This window comes from Odocoileus virginianus, chromosome 18 (assembly GCF_023699985.2).
Source record: "Odocoileus virginianus isolate 20LAN1187 ecotype Illinois chromosome 18, Ovbor_1.2, whole genome shotgun sequence".
Lineage (NCBI taxonomy): Eukaryota > Metazoa > Chordata > Mammalia > Artiodactyla > Cervidae > Odocoileus > Odocoileus virginianus.
Window position 1 is genome coordinate 3,142,372 of NC_069691.1, and position 26,806 is coordinate 3,169,177.

Here is a 26,806-nt window from a genome sequence, read left to right on the forward strand (position 1 = left end):
GTCGGTCAGGCGGGACAGGCTAGTTACACTGTGGTCATGACTTCAAAATTTCAGTGGCTTAAAATCACAAAGGTTTTTCTTCTCGCTTACACTGCAGGTCCTCAGAGGTTGTTTGGGGCATCTACCTTATCTTCTTCATCCTTTGGCCCTCAGGGTGATCAAGTGACTTCCACATTACTGATAAAAATGGCAAAAAGAAAGGGAAAAATGACAAAGCCTGTGAGGATTCTTAAAGCTTCCACTCAGAAGTGAGGTGTTACTTTCTTTTCCACCACATAGGCTAATGCAAGGCATAGGCCAGGGAGGATGACAAGGGAAGGGGATGACCCTCACCCCACACATCTGGAAGGAGGGGAAAGACTGAGGAATTCCTGAACGGGCTGGTGAGGACCCCAAACCTTACAGTTCACCCAGGAGCTACTAGAGATTTCTAGAGCTTCCATTTTCTGATCAGTTGTCCCTCACTGGCTGCTGTCAAGTTAATCACCCCAGAGAGTGCTGGTAAGCAGGCGTGTGGAGGTTCTGGACTGGGGTGTTCCAACTAGGTCGGATCCAGGCCTCACAGAGCTCTCTTTGCTCTCAGGTTCTGGCTCGGGTTGAGCATGAGAGAGTCTGGAGGAGACGGGAAGGCCGAGGCAACGCAGCGCTGAGGCGGCGGAGCCTCACCCGCTGTCACTGCAGACCCCGGGCTCCTGCCAGGTCGCCTGCAGCTGCTCCGAGCCCCGAGCGAGGGGCCCTCCAATGCAGAGCGTGCCAGCTCCTCCAGCAGGTCACCAGTGTCAGTGAGTCCACGGCGCTGAAGGCCAGACACGGGTTCCGTGTGTCCCCCTGGTGCGGGCCTGTCCTCACCTCCCCCTTCACCCACCGCGAGCAGCTTCAGCCCTGACACCAGGTGCAGAGGCCGAGCCCGGCTCAGGCTTCTCCTGCAGCTCCCACAGACCGCAGCCCTGCTCTCCACAGCGAAGCCTTACGTCACTCACACTGGTCCTGCTCCTTTGGCCAGACCCTGGCTGATTCACCGCTCCAGAACTTATGTTTGCTCCCCATTATCAGAGCAGGAAGCCCAAATTCTTCAGCTGAGCCCTCAGAACTCAAAAACAGGCTCTCTGCTTTCTCAGCCCGACATCCCACTCACCTCTGCACACAGTCAACCCCTCGGTCGTGTCTGTGTCGCATCTTGGTTTGTTGCTCATCTGTTCTCTGGTGAGACCTGGGACTTTGCTGTCAAGGCAGCTTAGACCCCGTCTCTCCCACACAGGCTTTCCTGGCCCTTTAAAGTGGTTCTCTCCTTTGCATCCCACTGCACTTAGTTGGAACCTTTCCCGCGGTATCTATCCCCGTCTCCTTTGCATCCATGATATTTCACAACAATGTGGGCGCTTCGAGGGCAGGACTCTGTGGGGGCCTGCCTCCTCAGCTCACACAGAGCTTTCCGAGAGAGGGTCACTGAGCTGACTGTCACTCAGAGCCGTCCGCTGTCACACCTGGGACTGGATCCTGAGCTGCTCCAGGCAGTCAGGGGCTTAGTCTGAACGTGGGGACAGACACGAGTGGGGAGCAGCAGGATCTCGTGGCCACGGCCCTGCCTTCCAGGAAGTCACTGAAGCAAGTGAGGAGACAGCAAAGGACCCCCATTTGTGGAGCCAGGAGACCCGGGTTCCAGACCTGGTTTGGCTGCTCTGCCTGGTGAGGTCTTCCTGCTGGCCCTTCCCCTCCTCAAAGGCACCTCAGACTTAAACTGCCCACAGCTGAACTCACCCCTCTGCCCCCAAAGGGCTGTCACCCTCTCGGGGAACAGCACCCACACTCCCTAAGTCCCCAGCCAGAAACCAGGCAATCATCACAGGCGTCCTCTCCCCTCACCGCCCCACACAGCCAGTCGGTCACCACGGCCCAGAGCGTCCCCCTCACAGCAGCTCCTGGTCTGCCGTCTCCTTCCTCTGATGCCGCCATCACCTCCTCTCTCTCTCAGATAGTGTGACAGCTATGCCAGACTCTAAAATCCATCCTCTGCACTAACTTAAAGAAAAACCCTGTCTGAAAAAAAGAAAACAAAAAACCACACCAATCTGATCATGATACTCATCTGCTTAAACCCCTCCAATGACACCATTGCTCATCTCTCCTAGGATAAAAGCCAGATCCCATCCTCCTGCCCAGCCTCATCACTGGCTGCTGATCTCCACCCCACTCCACCCACAGATACCTTCCAGACCCAGTTCCCCGTATCAGTCTTTCCCGGCCCCTGCCTCCCCCTTGCTCTTGCCTCTCATTTTCAAACGTCTCTGGATCTTTAGCTAACATACACTGGACACTTATTACACACCAGGCCAGGCACTATACTAGAGTTTTGAGAGCTTTACCGGCGGGGGATCAGATGTGGTGATGAAATGTCAGGGGACGTATGGGATATGGACACTTCTGACCAGAGAGGACACCCTCTCCACATCTCAGCATTACACAAAACCCTTGGGACTTGGCTGTAACCTTTGTGGAAAGATAAGTATATTCAAAATGACAAAAGATTATGTTTCTGGCACTGGGGCAAAATGGGGGCTGAAAAAGGATTTACAGTCTTGTGATATTTCTTGCACATCTGAGATTCGTACCAGCTCATCCCATCTCCTGAGCCCTCAGCTTCCCTCCCGGTTGAGTGCGGGCACCACAGAGGAGGTCTGTCTCACTGATTTGTATCATCTCATCACGTACACACACACACTCACAACTCTGTTCCCCAAGCTGCCGCAGCCTGACACAACAGGGCAACAGCCTCCGGCAGCTGCTCCAGCCGCTCACGTCACGCCAGCTGGGCTGCCTCACCCGTGCCCATCTCCTCAGGGTCCACCTTCCCCTCCTCTTCCCCACACCCTCGCCCGCAGGAAGAAGGGCAGCACGGAACCAGGAAATTCTTCACTGGAGACACACCAGACTCCACTGTCTCACGTCAGGATCCAGCGCCCCCAGCCCAGCCCCTGCCCTGTCGGTCCTGCACCCCCTCGCAGGGCCGCACGGCCCGGACGCTGCCCCCGGGAAGGAAGCCAAGACCAGGGAGGCTGAGTGGCCGGGAGACGTGGGGACTCAGCTTCCCCCAGACAGACTCCACCTCCTTAGGGACAAGGCTGTGTCCTGCCAGGGCTCTGTCTCCACGTCCTCAGCGGGTTCCACACCCTGGGCAGGACCCTCGGTCCTGAGGGGGCTCGGGGGCCCTGCACAGGCTCCAGTCCTGAAGATGCTGGAGGCCTCCCGGCCCTCAGGAAGTTGCCAGGTCCCTGGAAGAGTTCCATGTCCTTAAGAAAGACTCCATGTCCTCAAGAAACACAACTTGTCTCTTAGCCCTGAGCCGACTCCATGCTCCCAGGAGGAACCCCAGGAAGGGCTCTGTGCCCTGAGGAAGGGTTCCAGTTCTCCCAGGGCCGGCCCGAAGCCCCTCTCAGCTGGCACAGATGCTGCTGACAGTGGCCCCTCCCGGGCCCACAAGGCCCAGCTCCTCCTGCTCATTGATGCACAGCTGGTAGCCACAGCCCCGAGCCCGGGCTCCGGAGGGGACCCGGCGGTCAGTCTTGGCACGAGGGGGCAGCAGGAAGCCCACACTGCCGGCGATGAGCATGTGCCAGATGCTGTGAATGTAGAAGTAGTTGTCTCGGGTCTCCACGAAAGCATACAGCAGGATGGCACCGCCCGCGATGAGGCTGCCCGGGCAGAGGCAGAACAGCCAGCGGCGCCACGTGGGTGGGTAGCAGTGCCGGCGGCGGACGCTGCGCACTGTCTGGGGGAGGCAGAGAAGGGGGGCTCAGGGACAACTCTGGAGCCCAGGCCAGAGCCGGTCACTCTCAGGTGTCCCCTGAGCCCTGGCGGTGACCCTCGGTGTCTGCCAAGACTGGAGTTCGGCCCTGAGAGCAGCACAGTGATGACAAGGTCCGAGCCCACCTTAAACTGGAAAGCAGGTACCCAAGTACCTGTCCCCAAGTCCTGCTGGGACCTCCCCTCCCCCAGCCCTCCCAGCCTTACCCAGGCCGTGGCCAAGATCCCCAGAGCAAAGAGACTCGGTCCAAGCAGGTTCCAGAGTCCATGCCGGTCAAGCTGCAGAGCCATGGACAGCAGCATCGCCCCCAGCAAGTATAGCACCTAGAGAAAGAGGTCTCCGGGGGCTGGGCCAGGGTGGTGAGGGTGCTTGGCCATGCCCCCGGGAGAGGTCGGGAGGTGAATTTAAAGTAGATTTGGGCAACGGTTGCTCCCCCAGGCCCTCTCCAGACTGACCTGCTTGGCCACAGGCTGTAAGCGAGCCATGGCGATGACAGTGACCCACACGGACATTAACGAGCCCAGGAAGTCACAGAACTGCAGCACATCGTAGTCCATGATGCAGAAAACCACAGTGCCAGGCTGGTCACAGGCGTGGTAGAACTGCAGGAAGGAAGGACAGGCACTGAGAGAGCCCAGGGCAGAGTGCCAGCCCACGAGGCTGGAGAAGCAGGCCGCGGGCTGGGGCGCGCTCGTCAGGAGAGCAGACGGACAGCGTCCCCGCCGAGCAGCACTGGGAAATGCCCGGCTCCCCAGCCCTGAGAGTGCGGTAGGGAGGCCCAGTCCCTGTTCTACTCTGCATGTACCTGGCAGCCCTGAACCTCGGCCTCACCTTCCTAATCTTCCTGCTTCCGGAATGTCCTGTGAGAGCACCAGGCCTGGGGTGGGGGCGGGTAATCCTCAGCCTGACCCAAGCTCTGGGGCTAGACTCTGACCTCTTGGCCAATCCAAACCCCAAGCCTCATTTGATAGCTCAGACTCTTGAGTTATGTTGCACCTTCAGATCTTGGACTAACTGGTCCTCTGCATCCCTTGAGCAGGAGGCAGTAATAAAAAGGGCAGTCTCTAAAGCGTGGAGAAGAGCGTGGCACTTTACACCGTGGGGGAGGGACAGCGTGCACCTACCCGACACTGTGGAAACACAGCAGAGAATACAGTACTGAGGAGTTTGAGAGGGGAGCGTGCTGGGGACACAAGTAGAACTGGAATAAGCTCTCTAATATTCTATGACTGATCTATGACTGATTCAAGTATACTAAAAAGTCAAAGAGATTGTTTAAGCTGCAGAAAACCCAGAGGGCTAGAGTTAAATTAAGCTTCAGGGTGAGGTGAACAACATGATCTACATTTCACCAGGCCACTGTCACCTCTCAATGTCCAAAATGCCATCAGTAAAGTCCATCACTGACTCCATCATGCAGCGCAATTTGTTAGAGGAACAAGCCAATAACTTGTGGCAGCTCACTTCATTAAAACTCCTCAACCTGGAGAAGACAGCATCTTGTCATCATATATTCTAGGCATATATCTGTCTCTTCTACCTGCAGTGCTTCAGCCTGTTTTGTTATTCATGGAGCAGAATCCATTATCGATTGCCATGGCACCCATTCATTGCCATCTCTAACCAGGAGACACAATTTATAGTAAATAAGGTTGAGCAAACTTCACTGGTGTAACCATTTACCCATCACCTAGAAGCAACTGGCTGTACCAAATATTGGAATGAGCTACAACATTCAAAAAACTAAGATTATAGCATTGGTCCCATCACTTCATGGCAAATAGATGGGGAAACAATGGAAACTGTGACAGACTTTATTTTCTTGGGCTCCAAAATCACTGCAGATGGTGACTGCAGCCATGAAATTAAAAGATGTTTGCTCCTTGGAAGAAAAGCTGTGGCCAATCTAGACAGCATATTAAAAAGCAGAGACATTACTTTGCCAACAAAGGTACATCTAGTCAAAGCTATGGTTTTCCAGTAGTCATGTATGGATGTAAGAGTTGGACCATAAAGATAGTTGAGTCCCGAAGAATTGATGCTTTTGAACTGTGGTGTTGGAGAAGACTCTTGAGAGTCCCTTGGACAGAAGGAGATCAAACCAGTCAACCCTAAAGATCAGTCCCGAATATTTGTGGGAAGGACTGATGCTGAAGCTGAAATGCCAACAGCCTGGCCACCTGATGCAAAGAACTGACTCACTGGAAAAGACCCTGATGCTGGGAAAGACTGAAGGCAGGAGGAGAAGGGGACGACAGAGGATGAGATGGTTGGATGGCATCACTCTCTCAATGGACATGAGTTTGAGCAAGCTCCGGGAGTTGGTGATGGACAGGGAGGCCTGGTGTGCTGCAGTCCATGGGATCACAATGAGTTGGACACGACTGAGCAACTGAACTGAACTGAAGACTGGGTTATGTATGGTAGCACCAGGGAGAGACTACCCTGAAAGTCTGGAATATTCTCCTATATGTTTGGCGCACAGTATGTGCTCAATAAATGTTAGTTATCTTATACTTTATATCATGTATATTCATGGGATAATACCCCCACACTACCAGACTTTCCCCTATACAAAAAATATATATATTTATATAGCACTACTGTTGTCTCACAGAAAATTGTGGACTAATATTTAGGTTAGTATTCCTTTTGCATTACCAATAAAAAGGAGTGGTAGAAATAACACAGAAAGACCGGAAGATTTAAGAAACCAAATTCAGACTACAAACTGGCTTCCATTAGTATAATCTAATTTGACATCTTCCTCAATTTTGGCCATTTCTTTACTTATAAGGTAATTTTGGAAAATTATCCTAAATTGTTCTTTTCTGTGGAATTTTATATTTATAACTATATAGCTCATCTAATGCTCCAAATAGAGTATCCTGGCACTACAGAATTTTAAATTGGAGATGCAAATATATTCAATCTGTACGAAGACTGGAATATTTGTACTCAGGATAGACTGAAACTTACTGCTGTTCTCTTATTTTCTGCTTCTGTTTCCTCTTGGAAACATCATGGCATTTTGCCAAGGGCCACTGAGAATGACTGTGCTGATGTGAGGAATAGAAGAGGGGGTGGAATAATGAGGAGGCGGGCTTTCAGCCAGGATCTCAGTCATCAGCAAGGAAGGCTGCCGGGGCCCCAGAATGCCAGCTCTCTGGGTCTTACGGGATCCAGTTATGAGGTCTCTAGCACTGGAAAGGACACGTGGCTTGGGCTGTATAAGTGAGAGATGTACAACCTCCATGTCTGATACATTTTCCCTGTCCTTTCTAATACGTGGCTTGGTTATAATTTCTGACCTTTTGGCTGGCTCTCCTTCAATAAGAACTACTAACCTGAGGTCATTAGTATCTCCACATACTCCTGGACTTCTGAGAAGCTAAATTCAGGCTGGGAATGTACGCACGCATGCTCATTGCCTGGGGCAAGGAGAGCCCTACAGCTCAGTGATGACATGAGAGGGACCAGAAGACAGGCTGAGCGACAAGTCCGGTTCCGCCGCTCACCTCAGGCCTTAACCAGAGCATTTAAACTTTCCTCATCTGCAAAAAAGGGAGGATAATAATAATAGCAATGCTTCTCCATTGTTACAGTGCTATTGGAAGGATTCGATGAGCAGTGTCTGACACACAGCATGTATCAGCAGATGCGGTTTTTCTGTTATTGTTATCTGAACTATCAGCTACATACAAAATCAAGTGCTGGGTTTGTAGGCTGTTTTTGTTGGGGTTTTTTTTTAACACATTTACATTTTAAATTTTAAACTCCTGGATAACAAAGCTACTGTCTGCTCCCAGGCCCTGGACAGGAATCAACACACTACTCCCAGGTGTAGACTGTCCTGGATTTAAAGACAGGAGAAGACTGCCGCCTCTGGTGCTGGTGCTGACAGCTGCAGTAGGACCTTCCACGGAGACTGCTGAGAAGTGAATGAAGTCTACGCTAAATACAGAACAGGAAAGAGGGACAACAAGGATCCTGCCTGGGAAAACAGCATCACAAGTAGCTCTACACTTTGGCACAAATGGGCAAAGAACAGGACTCTAGGCAACCCCTCAGAGCCAGTATCTTCTCCGTGATCATTTGCCTACTGCCTTATTTACAAAGTGGAGGCACTGTACGTGGGACCAGGCACTTTTGGCTCTGACAGTGTTCCTTCTGGGGCAAGGTCTTTTCTCTTGAGGATGATATGCCACCAAACCCAGATGAGGAGAAGTCATCTGGAGCCAACTTTCAGGATGCCTTGTGAAGTGCAGGAGACTGGATAAACTCTCCTCACATGCTCTAGGCTCCTGACTCACTCAGATGTTCTTACTACTTGTGAACCACATTATATCTGCACACAACTAAGAATATACTGGTGAAACTGCTGTTGCTAGAGGATTTGGTGAGCAACAGTATAAAGGGCATCTGGCAATAAAAAAAGAGAGAGGAGAATACTGAAAATAAAAGTATAATGGAGCATTGTCAGAATAGGCCTAAGGGGGGGCATTCAGACAAAACTGGGGTGTACTGTTCTCACACAGCTTAAGGGGCCAAGGTCTCACTGCATGGCACAGTTACAACCACTGTTCCTCAACTGTGGAGAAGTATCCAGGACCTTAGAACATGACTCCCTCAGTCCCCACCTCCTCCTAAGATGACAGGTAGAATTCTTGTGATTTGGACAGAGGTCTGATCTATTAATCTCTAGAGAAGGGAATGGCAATCCACTCCAGTATTCTTGCCTGGAAAATTCCATGGACAGAGAAGCCCGGCAGGCTACAGTCCATGGGGTCGCAAAGAATCAGACACGACTGAGTGATTAACACACTGATCTATTAATACTGGACAACAGGGAGGCATGTACTGGTTTCTGTGATATCCTTGTTCCTAAGAAACATGGAAGTCTGAATCCATCTAAGACATTTGCAGTGCTCATAGGCAGGCACTGACATCACAAGATGCCAAGAGCACACAGCTGAGGTGAACAGATCCCGAGATGTAAGCACCTCAGGACAACTGTGTAGACACAATTCCATATTGTAGGTCAGAGCTTCTTGGCCAGCGTGGTGAGGTAAACGTCCCTTCAGCCCTTAGAGTGGACAGGTAGGGTGCGGGACGCTGAAGACCCCATGCTGCCTGCAGCGGCTGTTATCTTAAGTCACAAACAGCCTTGTTCATTTATTCCCATGTGTCTTCTAAAAATTATCGTGTTCTATGCATGCCATGATAGGAAGCGGTGGGGAAGCCCTGCTGTAAAGAACAGTGAAGAGAGACGCTCCAAACCCAGGGAGGCCCATGGTGGAAATGTAGACCCTCACCCACCACCACCGCTAAGGACTCGGTGCAGACATGAACGGCACCACATACCGTGGAGAAGAACATGGTGAAGGTGTAGACAGCCGCTTCCAGCACATATCGGCTCCGAATGGCCAGGACCACAGGTGGCAAAAACATGAGGTTGCTCAGGCAGAGCAGAAGTGTGGACAGCAGCTGGAACCCGTAGGTGAGCGCGTCCGCACTGTCCGTGCAGCCCCAGCCCCGCCACCCTGCAATAGCACGGGGTCAGAAGGGGTCAGAAGGCAGCCCAGGGTTCAGCAGACACTCCTGCTGGCCCTTCTGCTCAGGCCCTACGTCACTGCCAGGGAAGGGTACCCTGACCCCGCACCATTCTCTCCAAACCCTACTACACAGGTTGCCACCTCCCTCCCCCGCGCCCCACGTGGGCTCCCTCGCCAGCCCAGCCTGCTCACCAGCCTTGCACTCGCAGGCCGCGTACAGGTAGTTGTGCGTGCGCAGCAGCTTGCACTGGCCGTAGGGCCCGCAGTCATCTACGCACGGGGACAAGAAAGTTCGCAGCCGCACCTCCGCGGTCGCGTTTCGGCATCGCCCGAACCTGCGCAGAAACTCGCGGTCACCTGGCGCTCAGGCGCATCCTTCCCCACCGGCCACCGAGGCCCCGCCCCGCTCACCGAGGCCCCGCCCCGCACAAGGAGCGCAAGGTCAGGAACCAGGTCCCTGTCTGCGGAAACGGGATTCTCAGCCTGGCCACTCTGGAGGCGGCACTGACGGTGAGGAGGAAGCCGGCCAGGGACTCTGAGGGGAGAAGGGAGAAGCCAGTGTGGGGTCAGGGCCTGAAGAACCCTCACCCGCCGGCCCCCAGTTCCCAGACGCCCTAGCCCATCTGTCCTCCATACCCTACCCCTGCCCCGGTCTTCCAGCCCCTCTTCTTCCCCAGTTCCTCACCCTACCTTTGGCACAGGTCACTGCGGCATCCCCCAGGCTCAAGGGCACCTCATGAGTCAGGCATCCAAACACTGTCACATTTTCCTGGCGCAGGGAGCTCTGGGCAGGCAGATAGAAACATGAGGCTGTCACATCCTCCAGGCCTTCCCACCACCACCCCCAGGTTCCTCCACCTCTTAACCCTTCCCTAGAAACTCCTCCAGGCCCTCACCTAACACCCCTGGTCCTGTGGGTGCTCCCACAGGAAGCACACCCACCCCCTTCATTCTTACAACCAAAAAGTGGGGAAACACCATCACCAGATCTTCCATAGCAGAGATCTTTCAAAGACTGATGAGAAGCCAAGGCCACTTCTAAACCCTTTCTTTGGGCAGAATTGTTTAAATTCTGTCTAGGCAAAAGACAACACCCACTTTTTCAGTCCTACCTAGCTTTTTGGGGGGGTGGGGGGAGAGGAAGAGCACTGTTGCTGGATGTAGAAACTAGCTGTAAAAAAAGGTCTGCAATTGTACGGCTCATCAATCATCATCACATCTTCACATAAACCTGAAAGCAGGAGGTGTGTAAAGATATGCACACTTCCTCAGGTGAAATGATTCTAGGTACTAGTGGTAAGAGAACACCTGTAGGATTAAATGTAGCAACCTGGCTGGGATTAAAAGAAACTGGATATCCACAGGACTAAATGAAAAGGGCTGTGTACAAGAATAAAGGTAACAGGATTCCATAAGCTCACATCATTCAAGAAGGATTTGGGGCAGCTTATTAAATACAAATAACAGGACAGAATAAATGCATGAGGGAAATTTATACATCAGGAGAGGAAAAGAAAGTCTGTACCTAGATGTGGGCCATATATTTGATGCTGATTTTCAAGCAACCAAAGCAAGGAAACGTGAGTTACCACATTTGTGAGTCCATGCGATAAGTTAATCAGGGTCTTGGGAGAAGCACTGCACCCAAAGGGATGATTCTCAGTTAAATTCATATCAAAGAAGCACTGTGTGCTGCCCTGTCTCCAATGCTTAGCTGCAAGTGTGAATTTCATACAACTTGCTCCTAACTTCCCTCAATGCAAGCCCGGAACAACATGCCAAAGTTTTATTCAGCAAAAGCCACTCTGGTGGGAACCAGAAAATGTCCTCTAGGTATGCAGTTCTCTGTTCCAAATGTCCAGTTCTTGATGCAAGGGAAAACATCAAAATGCTTGGAGGGAAAGATCAGAGTAGGTGTGCCAATATACCTCTCAGAATAAATAGAACAGGTGCTCTGAGGTATGTAGCAGTATCATAGCAGGCAGATGATAGAATGTAAGCAGACGCCCTTTAGAGAAAATAAACAAGAATGCAGAGAGTGACAGCGCAAGACAATAGGGGAGGCAGGCCTCTCCTTTCCAGATACGGAGGAAGAGAATGGGTGAGGCTGGGCTCTGACACAGGCTCTACAGTTTCAAGGTCAAATCGAGGCTTCACCGTCACTGCCCTGAAGGCAGGGAAGAAGCCAACACAAAACGCATACAGTCTGAGAGAGAGCGAGAGTGCCATAGGAGAAAACTGAGTATGAAAACAAGCCCTGTCTGGGGCTGAAGAATCAGCTCTGTCCTACCCAGCAGGGCCACTAGGACGTTCTGAGCCGTGTCCCACAAGCTACCACCGCAGGTCACAGACCAGCTACCAGGTAAATAATTAGCTCAGTGCCAACCCAAGACAGTTGCCAAAGGCTTGAAAGGGCTCTGCTCTCAGCCTAGTCCTGTTCAGTGCTGAAAATAACGACTAAGAGGTTTAGAAGTGTGCGAATTACACAAAGTAGTGAAGACCCACAGTTCAAACCAATGTTAGGCAATGCCTCAAAGATGAACATAAATTCTTCCACTCAGGTTAAAAAGTGCACTGCAAAAATACAAGATAGGAATTGGCAGCTGGTCACATGAACCATGCTCAGAGCATGAAAATGTGCGTGGTCCTTGGTTACAACTAGATACACACATCAGTTACTGTGGATAAGGACGAGGAGGACATATAACCAAAAAGCTAAGCAGTTGTGTTACGGGGGGTATCTTCCTCTATTTTCCAAAGCTTTTATATGTGATCCTATCATTTTTATAATAAAAAAGCAAATGTATGTAATTGTTTTGAAGCAAAAAAAGGAAGTACAGAAAAACAATCCAGAGGTCTCAGTCTACCACAAGCCTCAGGTGAGGCAGCAGCTCAAAGAGGTACCTTGATCTCAGGCTGCACAAACGCTGCCTGCCACCCAGGTCAGACCACCTGGGATCACTTGTTTCAGAGGCATGATGACCGGAAGTATGACCAGAGGAGACAGCAGAGGAAGAGAAGTCTCAGATGTGGAGGTGGTTCAGCTTTGGCAAGGTTGAGAGGCATCTGAAAGACTGGTTAGGGATGCAGCAAATGTACCACACTAATATAAAATCTGACTAATAGGGGGAAACTGCATGGGGAAAGAGGGGGACTCGATTTACTCTCCTCAATTTTCCTGTAAGCCTAAAACTACTCTGAAAAATAAAGTCTATTAATTTTTTTTATAAAAGGACAGGAGTAGACTACTGGATATAGCTTCTAGGACAAAACAAAGATCAGTGGGTAAAAATCCACGAGACAAATTTTGATGGAATGCCAAGAATGCCTCTAGCAATCAGAGCTGTCTAAACATGGACTGCATGGCCTCAATAGGTGGTAAGCTCCCAAAAGATATGTGAGAAACAATGAACACGTGCCAGAGAGAGGCCTTTAGTGAGCGGCAGGTGAGCCTATAAAACTGGGGAAATCTGGACCCCTCTGAGCTGCCCTGGCTGACCCAGCCCGTTTGCAGTAAATGCTCAGAGCACATTTGTTGACCAGAAGTGGGCTGAGGCATGGTCTCTAAACCATAAACTGGAAGCAACCTGGACGGGCTTCCTGGAGGAAGTCAGGGCCCCTTCACCCCTGACACCTTCTCCTTCAGGTCCCCCCACAGGGCGACCTCCCTGCCCTCCACAAAGAGTACCACGTTGAGCTGGAGCTCCAGGCTGAGCACACCGCCGCTGTCCAGCAGTGGCAGCAGCCTCAGGGCAAACACGGCTGGGCGCTCGGGCGGGAGGGCCACGCTGGGGCCGAAGAAGATGTAGAAGTGGACGGAGAAGGTGTCCAGCTCATTGCGCAGTGTCGGGCGGACCGGCCAGCAGTGCTCGGGTGGGGAGGTGGCCCCAGGCCCCTCGGCAGGGGCCCCGAGGGACGGTGGCTCTGGGGGCAGCGGCTGGTTGCCCAGCGACTGAGGCATGTTCATGGCAGCTCCAGGGACCAGGGCACGGGACAGGCTGGGCTGCGGGCACTCTGTGGGGCAGAGAAAATCAGAGCTGTGGCCTGCTGCCCTCCCAGTCCTGCAGCCCCAGCACACACTGGATCTGGGCCACACACAGTTTAAGAGAGGGTGGGGAGGGAGCGAACTCGAATCAAACATCCCTGTGTAGTTTGGCATCTAAGGTCACAGGACTGGGTCCAGGCACTTCCTAGCGGTCACAGCTAGTGGAATGTCATGTTGGAGGGACTGAAGGTCATCTCTCCCTCCCCAGTGGCAGTGAGGGCACTGCTGAAGCAGAGGATGGACCCTCTCACTGACCTGCGAGGGCTCTGGCAAGAACCATGTCCCAAAGGTCCTAGCTGTCCCTGCCTGCCCCATTACACTGGGAGGTTAGATCAAGGAGAGTAAGTCCCCTCGTAAGCCTAAGTTAGGTACCAGAAGTGACCTCAAGGCCTTCCCATGACTTGAAGCTCCACGTGGGAGGGCTTTGGGGAATAAGGGAGCCGGGTGGTGTCAGGGAGGTCACAGGGACATGGCCGAGAGCCAATGAGCACAGCCCTCACGCCCGCCTCTTCCAGCCACAGATGCCAGCACAGGCCAGCTGGCTGGGGCAGGCGCGGGGCTTCTGACCTTGCAGCCACACGCACAGCTGGAAGCGGACGGTCCTGCCGGGGCCCCGGGATGGTGTCTCCACGCGCACGTAGACCCAGTGCCCCCAGGGGGGCAGTGCCAGCTCCAGCTGGCATACCGAGGCTCCTCCACAGGCCACGGAGCTTGAGTTGTGCAGGGGTGGGGCCTTGGGACGTAGGCGCAGGGTCAAGGGGCAGGCGGATGCCCCACGGCCCCCCACACACACCAGCTGTGCTGAAACCCTGTAAGTGAAGCTGGGCACGAAGACCCTGGGCAGAGGGGAGGGTGGACATGAGAAAAGACAGGGTACATAGAGGTGAGAGGGACAGAGGATGAGGGGGACACTGGGAAGAATGGAGGGGCGGGGGGACAGAGGAGAACAGGAGACCTTTTCTGGTCTTCCCCTCCATGCTAGGAGAGAGGGAGGCAGGGGTCAGACCCACCCTGGAGTTCTGGGTGGCCCAGCAGTCCAGGCTGGCCAGGGGGAACGCAGGACCAGCAGGCAGCTGAGGCCAGAGAGGGAAGACGCGAAGGGCCCGGGTTGGGGGAGCACTCGACTTACTTGTACAGGGCTGAGCGATTGTGGACGGAGAGGGTCTGCTCGGAGGGTCTCCCAGGCACCAGCACGGCCACGTCCAGCAGACGCCGGACAATCAGCTGCGGCTGGAGGAGGTACTGACACTCGTCCTGGAGGCCCTGAGGCACAGGCGGGGGTGGCGGGAGGGGAGAGACAGCAACGCGCTACTAAAGCAAGGCTAACAGCCTGCGGAGGCGGGACAGACGGCCCTCCTGCTCCTGGGGCTGTGACTGCGGTCTCTCTAAGCTCTGGGTCCTTCCTCGGTCTGCAGGGTCTGCTGTGATCCTCAGCATTGGCTGAGAATTGGGGTTTTGAGGGCCTCAAACCCCACTGAGGTTTGGGGGCTCAAATCCAAGGCCCTCCTGGGAAGCCCCGCCTGCTCCTCCTCCAGTGAAACCCCTCCTGCACACCCCCGGACAGCCCAATAAGGTCATTTCAAACCAGCCCATTCCCCTACCAAGCCCAGAGGAACCAGCAAGCACTCTTTGGGCACTAGCATGCCCCCCAGTAAAGTTCCTTAAAGGCCTCCAGTCCAAACCGCCCCACTTCCCCCATCTGAATCTCTCATTTCCTTTATTTTCCACCTGCCCTTCCCAAGTATTACCTGTCCAGCCTCTGCTTTAATACCCCCAGGGAAGGGTCACCCTACCTCCCCAGGCAAACTCCAGACAGACACAAAGCCTAATGTAAAGTGCACACCTCACAAATGAATGTTTGCTGAATAAATGAATCAACCCAGCTGGGGCAGCTGTGACCTTTCTGAAGCCAAAGCCTATCTTCTGTCTCCCCATATTGCTCTGCCTCAGGGTCCCCGGATACATCCGCTTCTTGTGTCTAAGCCTGGGTTCCTTCTGTCACTGGAGGAGAACCACCACGTCTCCCTGAGCTGCTCTTCTGGATAAAATCTTGGGGGACACCACCCGGGCCCAGGCAGCCGCAGCATCTCCGGTGAGGACGGGCTCGTTAGCTCCAGCATTTGCACATCTCTGGGCCCTCAGTCCCAGCAGTTCAGGGGAGCAGGGTGGTGGGGTCGGGGGGAGCCTTACTAGGTTTCTCTCATCTTCTGGACAAATGGCCTTACACTAGCCCAATAAACTAGAAGCCACTGTTCACTTTTGTGGTTCTTCAGACCAACACAAACCATTAGCCTTGATCTGGGACAAGAATTCCAGGCTCTGACATCCCACTGAGTTCCTTGCCATGGAACAAGTCAGCCATGACTTGTCAGCCATGTTTGCTGACTTGTAGCAAAGCTCCACAAGGCTGGAAGGGGGCCTTGATGGTTGCCAGGCCGGAACACCTTCTTACCCTGTGCCTGGAATTTTCCTGTGCCTTTTTTATCACTGCATTCCCAACACCTATCACACCACCTGGCATGTACTAGGTGCTAGAAAATAGCTGCTGAGTTAAAGAACAAGTGTCAGAAGAGGCCCCTTCAGAAAGCTCCTGACCCACCTTGTTGCTCAGAAACCTCCATCTCTGATACACAAAGCAGATGGCCCTCATCTTTGGTGAGGACCAGAAGTACTCTCATGAGTCATTTCACTGACCCCACTTTCTAAGGGAGGAATCACCACCATAAAAATCCGGTGGTTAATGCCCCTGAGCGTGGGGACTCACCCTCAGGAGATAGCCCCCGTCCTTACTAGACGGTCCAGAAGGAGGAAACACCTTGTTCCAGTCTTGCTTGCTGCTGGCCTAACAAAGGATGAGTGGACATGACCTCTTTGGTTAAGATGTACTTCTTCCTGAAACTGTATCATGTGCATGTCCAACACCTCCCTTATTGTGGATGCAAGTGTTCAATCAGCGGAGACCAGGGAAGGCGTACGAACCTTCACCCTGACACAGAACCACAGAAAGGGCACCGGAAGTCAGGTCTCAGGAGCTGCCAAGGCAGAAGTCAAGTGAGAGCATCCAAACCGAGTGAACAGCAGCAGTCATGGGAGGAACCGGGCCAGAGCGAGGCAGCTTGAGAATCCAGGAGGCCCAGAGTGGGAAGTGGAGTGAGAAGTGATCTGAAAGAAGCTGGCATGGAAGGCCTTCGGTTGATTCCTAGACTGTACGGGTGGGCTAAGTTTCTACAGAAGCGCCTGAGCCTCTGGGTGAGGCTTGCAGGCGGAAGATGCCCAAAGATCTTGGTCTCTGTGGCCATCTCTGTGGGAATATTCCAGCATTCAGGACAGCTGCAGCCCACATTACGCTGGCACCAATCAACATGGAAGTAAACGAGCGCTGGACAGATGGCAGGGGGCAGGAGTGGAAGCAAAGAGCCCACTCAGGAGGTGACTGTGACGGCCGCAGATGGCTGGGGGGAGGTGCTGAGAGCGGACAGAGAAGTAGATGTATCCAGGCATGCTTTAGAAAAAGAGTCTCAAGACTTTTTCTTTATGGATTAGTTGTGTGGAAATAAGGGGAAAAGAAGAATCAAGTATGACCCCTAAATGTGGGGCTTTGAGCAACTGGGGACTGGCTGTGCCATTTACTGAGAAGATTAGAGAATGCAGAGGCTTAGACTTGGGAGATGGGAATTAGGAATTAAAGAGATTCCTGATTTCAGGCTTTGTTTGGATATGTACTTGTTAAATTCGAGACAGGTCTTAGACGTCGGAGATGTCAAGTAAGCCACCGGGTGTAAAATCTGAGATTCAAATAACTTAGGGCTCACTTAAAACTCTTGGAAGACATGAACTTATAGGTGATATTTAAAACTACTGTGCTGGAGACATCTAGTAAGAGAATGGAGAAATAAAAAAGAGTTATCCCAGGACCAAACTTTTGGTACCACAACACAAACAGATCAAGCAGAGGAGAAGCCAGGAAAGGAGACAGAGGAGGGGGTGGTGGGCAGGAAGAAAACCAGGACGGTTCTATAAAGTCACAAAGGGCAAGAGGAGAAAATATTTCAAGAGGAAAGAGCTAGTTACTAGCTCTGTTATTAGGTAACAGCTAGTTACTAGTTAACTCTGGAGAGAGAACATGGGGACCGAAAGGGGATGAAGGGAGGAAGACTTACTTTTCACTGTATGTCTTTTGTACCTTTTGAATGTTGTACCAGGTGCATATATTACCTATTTGAAATACAAATAAAATAATTTAGAAGGAGGAGGAAGAGCAGAAGGAAGACGGTTAGCAGATCTGAACCCCTTCAGTTGAGATGCTGAGTGAGCCACGCTTAAGTCTGAGCTGGTGGAGTCAACTGAATCTGCTCCTTTTCTTTCCTTATGGTTGTTTTTATTATTTTATCTGCTTTCATTTGCTTTCAAATCTTGGAGCTGGGAAGAGGAAGCATACAAGAGCTGTGCCCCATGCATTTGGAGAACTTCTCCTAATAAGGCGTTTGGGTGTCAGATGTTACCCAAACCCAAAGGCCAGTCTTTCAGGAAGACTGGCAGCTGGACACCACAGGATGAACACATGCTCCAACACAAGACAGGCAAGGAGATGGAAGGCAGAGGTTAAGACAGAAGAGGTTGACGGAAAGAAGGAGAAATGATAACCGGTTTCAGAAACATGAGTTTGAGAAGATGGCAGAAGGGCAACAAAAATTTGCCAAGCCCCTACTATGTGCCACGCTCTGTGCTGGGTGCTAGGAACACAGTAACACAGTAACAAAGTAAAAATAACACACACAAAGGCCCACAGAAGTGTGGGACCAGAGCCCAGGAGAGTGGCCTGGACCACATAAGTCACCTCCCTTCTACAACATGTTAGGCTCCCTATCGCTCTCAGGATAAAGCTCTAACTTCTAGACCCTTGCTGATCTGGCCCCTGTTCACCACCCCAGCTCCCTCCCTCACTGTCACACTGAACCACTTCAGTTCTCCCTTCTCACTTGTAGCCCATGCTACTCCCAGCACCTGGAATGACCTGCTTTCTCAACATCAGATCTCACTTCCTAACAGTTTCTTAAAACCTAAAACCATCTCTCCACCACACTACCCAGCTGAGTTATAAACCTCTCCTTTGTCCTCTTAAAATGCCTTCTATTAAAAAAAAAAATGCTTTCCATATCTCACTAATATACATCTTATTTGTGTCCCTAGCACCCAACCCAAGGCCAGGGATAAAGCCGGTGCACAAAGACTAAGGTCTAAAGGGAGCTCATCCCCAAAGCTGAGGAACACTGCTGCCTTCTTATTGCTGACACCCTTCAGTACCCACCCAAGGATATTCCTGAAACCACATAATCTCCTGGGGTTGCCAAGCCTCATGGGAAGTCAGGACCACGGGACAAGGAGGAGGCAAGGCGAGAAGCTGGAGCTCTGGAGGAATGCCCTGGACAACCCTCCAATAGGCTTGCTTCTAGAGAATTAACCAGAGAACTTAAGAATCCTTATAGGCCCAGGACTTCCCTGGTGGTCCAATGGATAAGAATCCACCTGCCAGTGCAGGGGACATGGGTTGAGTCTGGTCCCAGAAGATCCCACATGCCTCAGAGCAACTAATCCTGTGCACAGCTCCTGAGCCCTAGAGCCGCAACTGCCGAAGCCTGTGCTCTGCAACAGGATAAGCCTCCGCAAGGGGGGCCCACGCCCAGCGACAGAGCGCGGCCTCCGCTCACTGCGACCTGAGAAAGCCCGTGAGCAGCAGCCAAGACCCAGCACAACCAAAAGGAATAAAACTGTTTCTAAAGTACACTTTAAAAAAAGAATCCTACAGGCCCAAGTGAGATTCCAAAAGATAATCCAATTTGTAGAGGAAACATAAAGAAGATCCTAGCCCTGCCTCCCCCAACCCTAACACAGGGCTGACTGGAGAGCTCCATCTGTCACGGGGTCCACTCACAGCTGCCACTCCCAGGCAAGGCGTAACCGGGCCCTCTTCTCTCATCTCACCGCACCCAGAGACCTGTCCTGGCTAGGACTCCGCTTGCGGTACCAAGTTCCTCAGGCCCCACTGGCTGTATCTAGAGGCACACGGGCACAGCAGGCCTGGCTCTGACCTCGCCCAACCAGGCTTCAGCTCCCACTATCGCGGCCCAGGCTGAGGCGCCGAAGTTCCTCTGGTTTAATCAGAAGGGCTGTTGGGTAACTACAGCATGGCTCCCGGAGGATTTTCTCTTCTCACGGAGAGAGTCCAGGATCACAGCTGGGTTCACAAACAGGCTCTCTGGGATTTGGCCAAAGACCTAAAAAGATATTCCTCCTAACATAAGAGTACTTGGATCTGACAGGGGTCCAGAACTTAGAGCCCAAAGCCACTTCTGGGCAAGTTCCCAGCATGTTCTCACCCAGACGGCTGCCAGGCCTGGAAAGGAAGGTCTCCTGTCCTTCACTGTCTGGAAACCCTATCACTTGAGGGCCTGAGACACTCCCTCAGACTGAGTTCCCATCTCTGGCAACAACAGGGCCAGCACACTTATTATCCCTGGTAATTCTCAGCTCATTCAAAAGCACTCTAACACCTCTGAATGCCGGGCCTCAGCGGGAGGGGAAGGGGAGTCTGACACAGTCCAGAGTGCCTGTCCTCAAGGAACTCACCCTGGAGACAGCCATCTGGTCAAACCCTCTCCTGACCGGGGGTTTCCACTCCTCCCCGTCCTCAGAGGCCACACGCCACTCCCTGTCTTCTTCTATGTCCGGTTCTTTAAATCCTGCCCCGCTCACGCTGGCACACGGTCCCCTGCCGTTACCGCGGGCGCCACACACCTGGCCATCCCACTCCGACATGGCCACTGCGTCCCAACCTCCCTCCCTGCTAACAGCCAGGAATAAGAAATCCTCTCCCTGTGATGAAGAGGGCCAGCCTGCCCAGTATCTGAGAGTGGCAGGAAAACCCAGCAGCATTTCCTTCCCTTCAAACGAGAACAGAGAAGCAACCTGACCTTGACCCCACAATACTGCAGACTTTAAGAAGCTCTGATCTATGCAGTCACTGATATTTGGGGGAAAGGAGGGTAACAGTCAGGTTGGACACCAGTTGCCCAAAGCCTCCTCTTAACAGGAAAGGGCTTGCCTACCACAGAGTGTTCTCTTACCCTCTTGCATAAGGTGTAGGGACTGAAATTATGATAGAAGAGGAACACGTACTCCCAGAGGGCCTAATGACTGGGCTGCAGCCTCCAAGACTCTGCAGGGCTATCACCAACCAACACGTACATAGAACAAGACTAGCCTTGGGTTTGTGCCGCAGCATCTGACCAGCCCCTGGCTGGCTTCTGACCACCGTGATTAACCCTACATCTTCCAATAGGAAGGGACACCACACCCCGGTACCAGGCTTCTGGCGGCAGGCTCTGGACTTTCCCTCTAGCTTACCTGGCCCCACGGTGTCTCCTAAGGCTCCCAAAGTGCCTCCTGCAGATCATGACCTCTGGCCCACCAGGTGACCTGCTGACCTCTAGCTGTGCCCCAGCCCAGCCACCCTGAGGCTATTTTCCACCCTGGCACAAGGCTGTAGTGCCAAGCAGCCCAAAGATGGAGAAGCAGCTCTGGCCCCTCCTGCCCTGGACAGCATCAACCCACCTTGACAGAGATGTGGCCATGGGCCTGGGGAAGGTGGGCAGCCAAGAACCAGTCCCCAGGTAAGGGGCTGCTGACGTTAAAGATGCCGGAGGTGCGATTGGGCAGTGTCCAGCTGAGAGTCAGTGAGAAAACCCCAGGCACAGCTGTGTCCCCTGGGAAGTGTGTGTGCAGGGGATTGATGACAGGGGGTGCCCCAGACCGGAAATACCTGGGGGACCAGAATGAAGAGAAAGGGAAAGCAGGAAATGGGGTGGGAGATGGGAAATGGGAAAAAGAAATGTCACTCATCTCCAGTAAAACAAATGGATTCCCTCTACTGACCCACACAATAAAATGGTTCCAGGTCAGGGGTCAGACATAAGCAGAAAAAGATCAGCTTGGGCATTCATGTAGTCATACAGAACTCAGGAATGGTCAGGAGACAGAGGTCTTGGCCTTCAGCCAGTCACACTTCAATCTGAACAAAGGCCAGGGGTCAAGAGGGCAGCTTAGATACTCATAAGGTCTCATTTTAGCATGGAGAGTGGCCTGGGGTTGGCACAGGGTCAGGAGGTTAACTCAGACACTCACACAGTCACACTCTGGTCTGGACAGTGGTCCCCAAAGGTCCCTCCCTGCTCTTTGAAGATGATGAGATTCCACACGGCCAGGAACGTGTCTTCAGGCACATGGAAGTGGAAGAGCTCGGTGCTGGCAAAGGAGCGGAAGGGACTCAGCTTGCGGGGTGAGCAGGTGGAGTAGTCGGTCAGGAAGAGGCCTCCTGGGGAGCAGATGGTAGAGAAAGGAGCAAAGTAGGACAGGTCATTCCCAGCCACCCCCCAGGCCCACCCGGCTGCACCCCCCAAGGCACCCACTCAAGGTGCTGCCCTTCCCATCATCTGCTTTAACCCTTACACTGACCTTGGGGGAAGTGACCTCTCTTTACAGGTAAGGAAACTGAGGCTTAAACCTAGATCAAACTGAGGACTCCAACTTTGATCTGTCTCAATCCAAAACCAGAACCCTTTTTACACTCCCCATGGTTGCCCCTCACTTAGAAGCCATTGCTCTCCTCTTACCAAGCCTAACAAAGCAGGTGTGGATGGTGGGCATGAGTCAGTGCGTTACGCACATGCGTGTGCGTGCACACAGTGATGTGGGTTCCGGGCTACTGAGCAGCCTGGAACGCCACCTGTGGGCTTGGGAGTCAGCATGGAACTGTGAAACTTCCTTCTTTATTTTCTTCCCCTTCTGTTCCCCTGTGGTCAGAAGCAATAAAAAGTCTCAGAAGCTTCACAAGAGCTGTCTGTACACTGGCTCAGCGTGGCAGTGGGGAGGGGAAGGTGTGGTGAGGCTGCAAGGGGCCTGCTTGGGTGGCAGAGGCAAGGTCAGGAGCTGGCAGGCCACACAAGAGCCCCTGCAGGGGAGTAAAGGAGAGGACCACAGGGCCTCCGGGATTCAGAAGGCAGGGCTGGGGGGCTTTCCGGCGGGAGGCCCAGGGAGGCAGTCAAGTGGTGAGACAATGGAAGCTCAAACTGCTTGGGAATATTCATATCCAGCGAAGCCAGGGGCGGGAGGTGGGGAGGATGTGGTGCTCATAGCTGAAATGCCTAGATACCTGATCGTGGCCGTTAGAAGCAGAGTGCAACAGGTGAGCAGGACAGTCTGGTATAAGCAACTGCCAGGCAAACACACAGGCACCAGGGCTGCTATAACAATGAAAAGAACCCAGTGGTTCAGCTGGATAGAAAAGGGTCCAAAAGGACAAAAATGGCCCCAAAGGACAAAAAGTTCTGGGGAATCCGATGGCTCTGCAGACTGAACACCAGCCCCAGCGAAGCACAGAAGGATACCCTCAGGACAGATGAGAAGGTCGGGGACTTTAGCAGCTTCAGAGCAAGAGTAAGGGCAGTGGGTAAGGGAGACCCTGAAGTGGATTTTTTAGCCATGGAGGAAATACCCATGGGCCTTGCCTATGCTGACGGTCTCTCCCTCTGGAGATGGGAGATATAACTCCAAAATGAGGCATGTGAAATAACAGAGAAAGAAGCATTGGGAAAGGGAGGCTGCTGATGGAGGGAGCACAGGTCAAGGTTGGCCCTACTGAATTTCAACAACCTCAAGTCACCCTGCAGAGAGCCGTCCTCTGTAGGTGGAGGTCACTGGCCCTAGATGGGCCTGTGATCTTCAAAAGTCGCAGTCACACCCAAGGCTAGTCTGTGCAGTTCAGATCACATAATCGCTCTCACCTGTCAGCAAGAAAGACCTGCCACCTTGCAAGCTGAGCACTGCCCAGGAACCGAAGAGGCCCATAGAGCAGCAGTGATGTATTCAAAAGGGATGAAGGGAAATGAAACAAGTGATGGGGAAGAAAGGTTTCCTAGGAGCCCTGGCAGTGACAATGGTGAGGCAGAAAGCCAAGAGTTGAACAGCCTGGATACTATTATTACAGGAAAGCGGAGTACTGAGCGCCCCCTGCTGGAATTAGGAAAGGGCTCCTCCTTCTCCTTCTGCAGGCTGGTACCAGGGATGGGTCATTGGATGGGCCATTGCCAATGTTAGAAAAAATGGTGGCCAGGCGCCCCCAGGGCAGGTTCTCAGAGAGTTGATGGTGAAAGTAGCTAGTGACCTTTAGGAAATAATGGACAGATATGCACAATGAGCCCTGTGGTTAAAGGAACAATGGCATGGCCTGCAAAACTGGGAACTAGTTAAGCCACCCACAAGTGGCTAGGGCCTACAGAGGTCATAGAGAAGGCTGGTGGGAAAGGGGAGTAAAAAGAAGCTGGGGATGCTAGGAGGAAATGAGAAGTTCTGAGGGCAGATGTTTGAGAAAGCACCTAGAGCCCTGTTGACTGCAGGCTTTGGTTTGGGGTGTCACTAGGCCTACAGCTCTGTGACCCAGAGGAAGCAGGAGGAAGGCCCTCACCAAGCTCAGATGAACCTGTCCTGGATGCACCAGCGCTTCCAAATGAGGCTAGGGTGATTTTCCATCACCATCTGAAACACACACAGACACACATCCCTGGGCTCAGGCTGGCCCTGCTAGTGACAGCACTCAGTAGAACAAAAAGGTCATTTCCTGTAATGGCAAGGCGTGCCTGGGTTATGCAACTGCAGTCAGACAAGTCCAGGGAAAAGATCCGAGGGTGTGCTGAGACTGAGTGCCATCACAGGCCGCTCTCTCCTCAGGGAGACCCTCCCCGCACCAGGTCACAGAGCACCCCTGCAGGCCAGTGACCACTAACTGTACTCAGGGTGGCCCTGCCTGCAGTGCGGCCCAGTCAGGGCTCTTTTTCAGCCCCATTACCATCCTCCCGAAGCACTTGAACTGCTTCTGGGCAATCATGTTTTAATCCACATCTTTCAACTTTCTATAGCTCTGTGACTGATAATCACCTTCCTCTCCTAATGGGCTCACGAACAAAGAACCTGGGGTTCTTGAAACCCATGAAACTATGAACTGGGCTCAACAAAGTGGACTCCCCCTCACCCAAACTGAAAAACTGACCTGGCTTCTGTCTCGGCTGAGTGCCCGCTCTGCCAGCAGCAGTAATCAACACTGAGCAGCTACCAGCCCTGAGCCCTTCAAGGAACCTGGCTGGGGGCAGATGGATCACTTATATATATTGTGGGAGGCACCCAACACCGCCTCCAACCAAGGAGCTATCCACTTGGGGGTGACCCTTCGGTGATCTGTCTGCAGGAGGAGCAAGAAGAGCTGAAGAGGAACATGCATGGGCCACAACACATACCTCCTCCTCACACAGTAACACAGACACCAGGACACACAGGCTCACACCACACAACAAACGTATGCCTGTGCTTACCAGCACACAAGCATGTATACACTACACACGCCCAGCATTCCCACAGACCCTTCAGGTACACATACAGACACATTAGCACCCAGACACCCGTGAGAATCCACACAGAGCTCGCACCTCTGCGGGCGCAGTGACCTTTGGCGTGCATCCGTCTCCTCGAGATTATACTCTGAATGCAGCCCGCTACCTCCAGCTGCTCTGCTAGCTGCTTTTGCCAAAGACTTCCTCAGGCACCTCCGCATCCCCTCTAGAGTGCTACCCACCAGAGACGGCTGGGGGCTGGGGCCACGAAGAGTCTTTATTACGGGGCCATCTTTATGGAACATGTCCTACGGCCGGGACCCCTTCCTCCACCCGCCTTCCACCCATTAGGAAGTTGGTTATCTCCCTCTCCTGTCCCAGTCACCTCCTCGCTAGATGGTGGCCCTGGGCAGACTACTGGCAAATGAGGGAAGTTTGTGGATGAAGCCCCCTTGTGGGCAGATGGGAGAGGACACGCTGTGCTTGCAGCCTTTCTGCACTAGGATCTGTTTTCCTATTGGGCATAGATTACAGTAAAAAACAACAACAACACTAGGGTAGGGTAGGAATCAGGAAGCCTTTTTTCTAGCCCCATACTGTCGCTGATAACATGTATGACCTCGGGCCAACTGATCCCTTGCTGTGCCTCAGTTTCCCCATCTGTAAAATAGTCTCCAAGTTTCAACCCTGCTCTGAAAGTGTCAGAAATAATTCCTTAGCAAATCAAGCTTATTTGGAACAAATTTCACTACAAGAAGAAAACTCATTATAATGGCAACTAACCCCATGGCCATCTGTTTGCTACATGTTATTTTCAAAACTGCTTTCTTAACCCTGCTTCAATGTATGCCCAGTACGTCAAAGGTTTAGGCCAGATCTTCCCACACTTGACTAGAAGTTCTCTGGTGGGGGACTCTCACCCCCATCAAACTTCACAAGCAGGTACAAAGCACTCCAGACTTCCTTGGAAAAGAGTCAAAGTGGAGTCCAGATAGACCCCCAAAAAGAAAGCCTTGCAGTCTCTGTCAGCCACCTGCTGAGCCTCAAGCCCACAGCTACCACTCTTCTGACCTGTCAATTCCTCTCAGTTATGTAAGACTTCTCTCCTCCTCCCTATTTCTCTCTGCTTCTTCCCCAGCCATCTAGTTGCCAACATCCCACCTCTCCTGAATCCCTCCAGCCCACCCCTCCCTGCCAGAACCCCATCCTTGCCTCATTCTCTCCTGCTCTGCACTCACCAGCCCCCGGGCCAAGGACAGACAACAGCAACAGCAGCAGTAAGGCTGACGGCAGCTGGAGCCCAGACCTGAGTCGAGGCTGGTAGAGGGGCGGGGTATGAGAGAGAGGGGTGGGCGGTGGGAGAGACTCGGGTAAACACAGAGATGAGGGCACAGACGGGGAGAAAGAGTTGGGCTGGGCCGGACACAGGGACTTATGCAAGGGTACGGGGTGTGATGGATGGAGGGGCTGTGGTGGGGACTGGAACAAGGGCAGGCGTTGGGCCCCGGGCTTAAGCAAATTTTGAGAATGGGGTTGGCACAGGGGCCGGGCTGGGATTTGGGGAAAGAGGTGAAACAAGGGCTGGGACTGGGATGGGGCCCAGGTCAGGGGCTGGAGGGGGCGCCTGAGCTGGGACCCGGATCTGGGCATTCGCTGGGACCCAGGCGGGAACTGGAACCGATTTGGGAAGCGGGGCGAGGGCGGGGTCGGGGGCCAAGGCCCAGAACGGGATAGGACAAGGGGCCGGGACAAGGGCTGAGCCATGGCCCGGGGCGGGGGCGGGGCCGGACAGGCCAGCGCGGGCGCTCGCTGAGCTGACCCGCGGCTCCGCTCCCACCCCCCGGGGATGGCCTCCGGTGTCCTCGCGAGCCTAGGGCCGGAGTCGAGCCAGCTGGGGCCAGGCCGGGGACTGGGTAGGAGTTCAGGCCTGGGCGACTCCGGGCTGCGCTGGACAGGCGATAACCAG

At 53.0% G+C, this 26,806-nt stretch overlaps 1 protein-coding gene across 7 annotated transcripts; it reads right to left on the reverse strand.

Annotated features, from left to right (window-relative positions):
• Positions 1-2,481: 2,481 nt before the first annotated feature.
• Positions 2,482-26,805, reverse strand: TMEM8B (transmembrane protein 8B). 7 transcript variants are annotated; one of them, XM_070480275.1, is made up of 14 exons: positions 26,079-26,805; positions 21,584-21,773; positions 21,014-21,221; positions 17,563-17,617; positions 14,532-14,665; positions 14,088-14,238; positions 13,046-13,371; positions 10,048-10,141; positions 9,769-9,892; positions 9,550-9,692; positions 9,167-9,345; positions 4,258-4,404; positions 4,009-4,148; positions 2,482-3,766 (listed from the first exon to the last, which is right to left on the reverse strand). In XM_070480275.1, exons 1-14 carry the CDS (start codon positions 26,602-26,604, stop codon positions 3,289-3,291), a joined length of 2,895 nt encoding a protein of 964 aa, XP_070336376.1. In that variant the 5' UTR covers positions 26,605-26,805; the 3' UTR covers positions 2,482-3,288. The 7 variants fall into 7 exon arrangements, with proteins under 7 accessions (XP_070336376.1, XP_070336375.1, XP_020764599.2 ...); XM_070480274.1 differs by lacking the exon at positions 17,563-17,617 and having other exon boundaries at positions 2,482-3,762; positions 4,009-4,125; positions 13,970-14,238; positions 26,079-26,804; XM_020908940.2 differs by lacking the exon at positions 17,563-17,617 and having other exon boundaries at positions 13,970-14,238; positions 26,079-26,804.
• Between the last annotated feature and the right edge of the window lies 1 nt (position 26,806).

Excerpts from the sequence above, each read along its gene's own strand:
- TMEM8B (XM_020908940.2), bottom strand. The coding sequence starts at position 26,604 with ATGGCTCAGCCCTTGTCCCGGCCCCTTGTCCTATCCCGTTCTGGGCCT. Across the intron at positions 10,142-13,045 it reads TGGAGCTCCAGCTCAACGTG|AGCTCCCTGCGCCAGGAAAA; the intron begins GTACTCTTTGTG and ends CTGCCTGCCCAG. Across the intron at positions 9,693-9,768 it reads TTGTGCGGGGCGGGGCCTCG|GTTCGGGCGATGCCGAAACG; the intron begins GTGAGCGGGGCG and ends GTTTCTGCGCAG.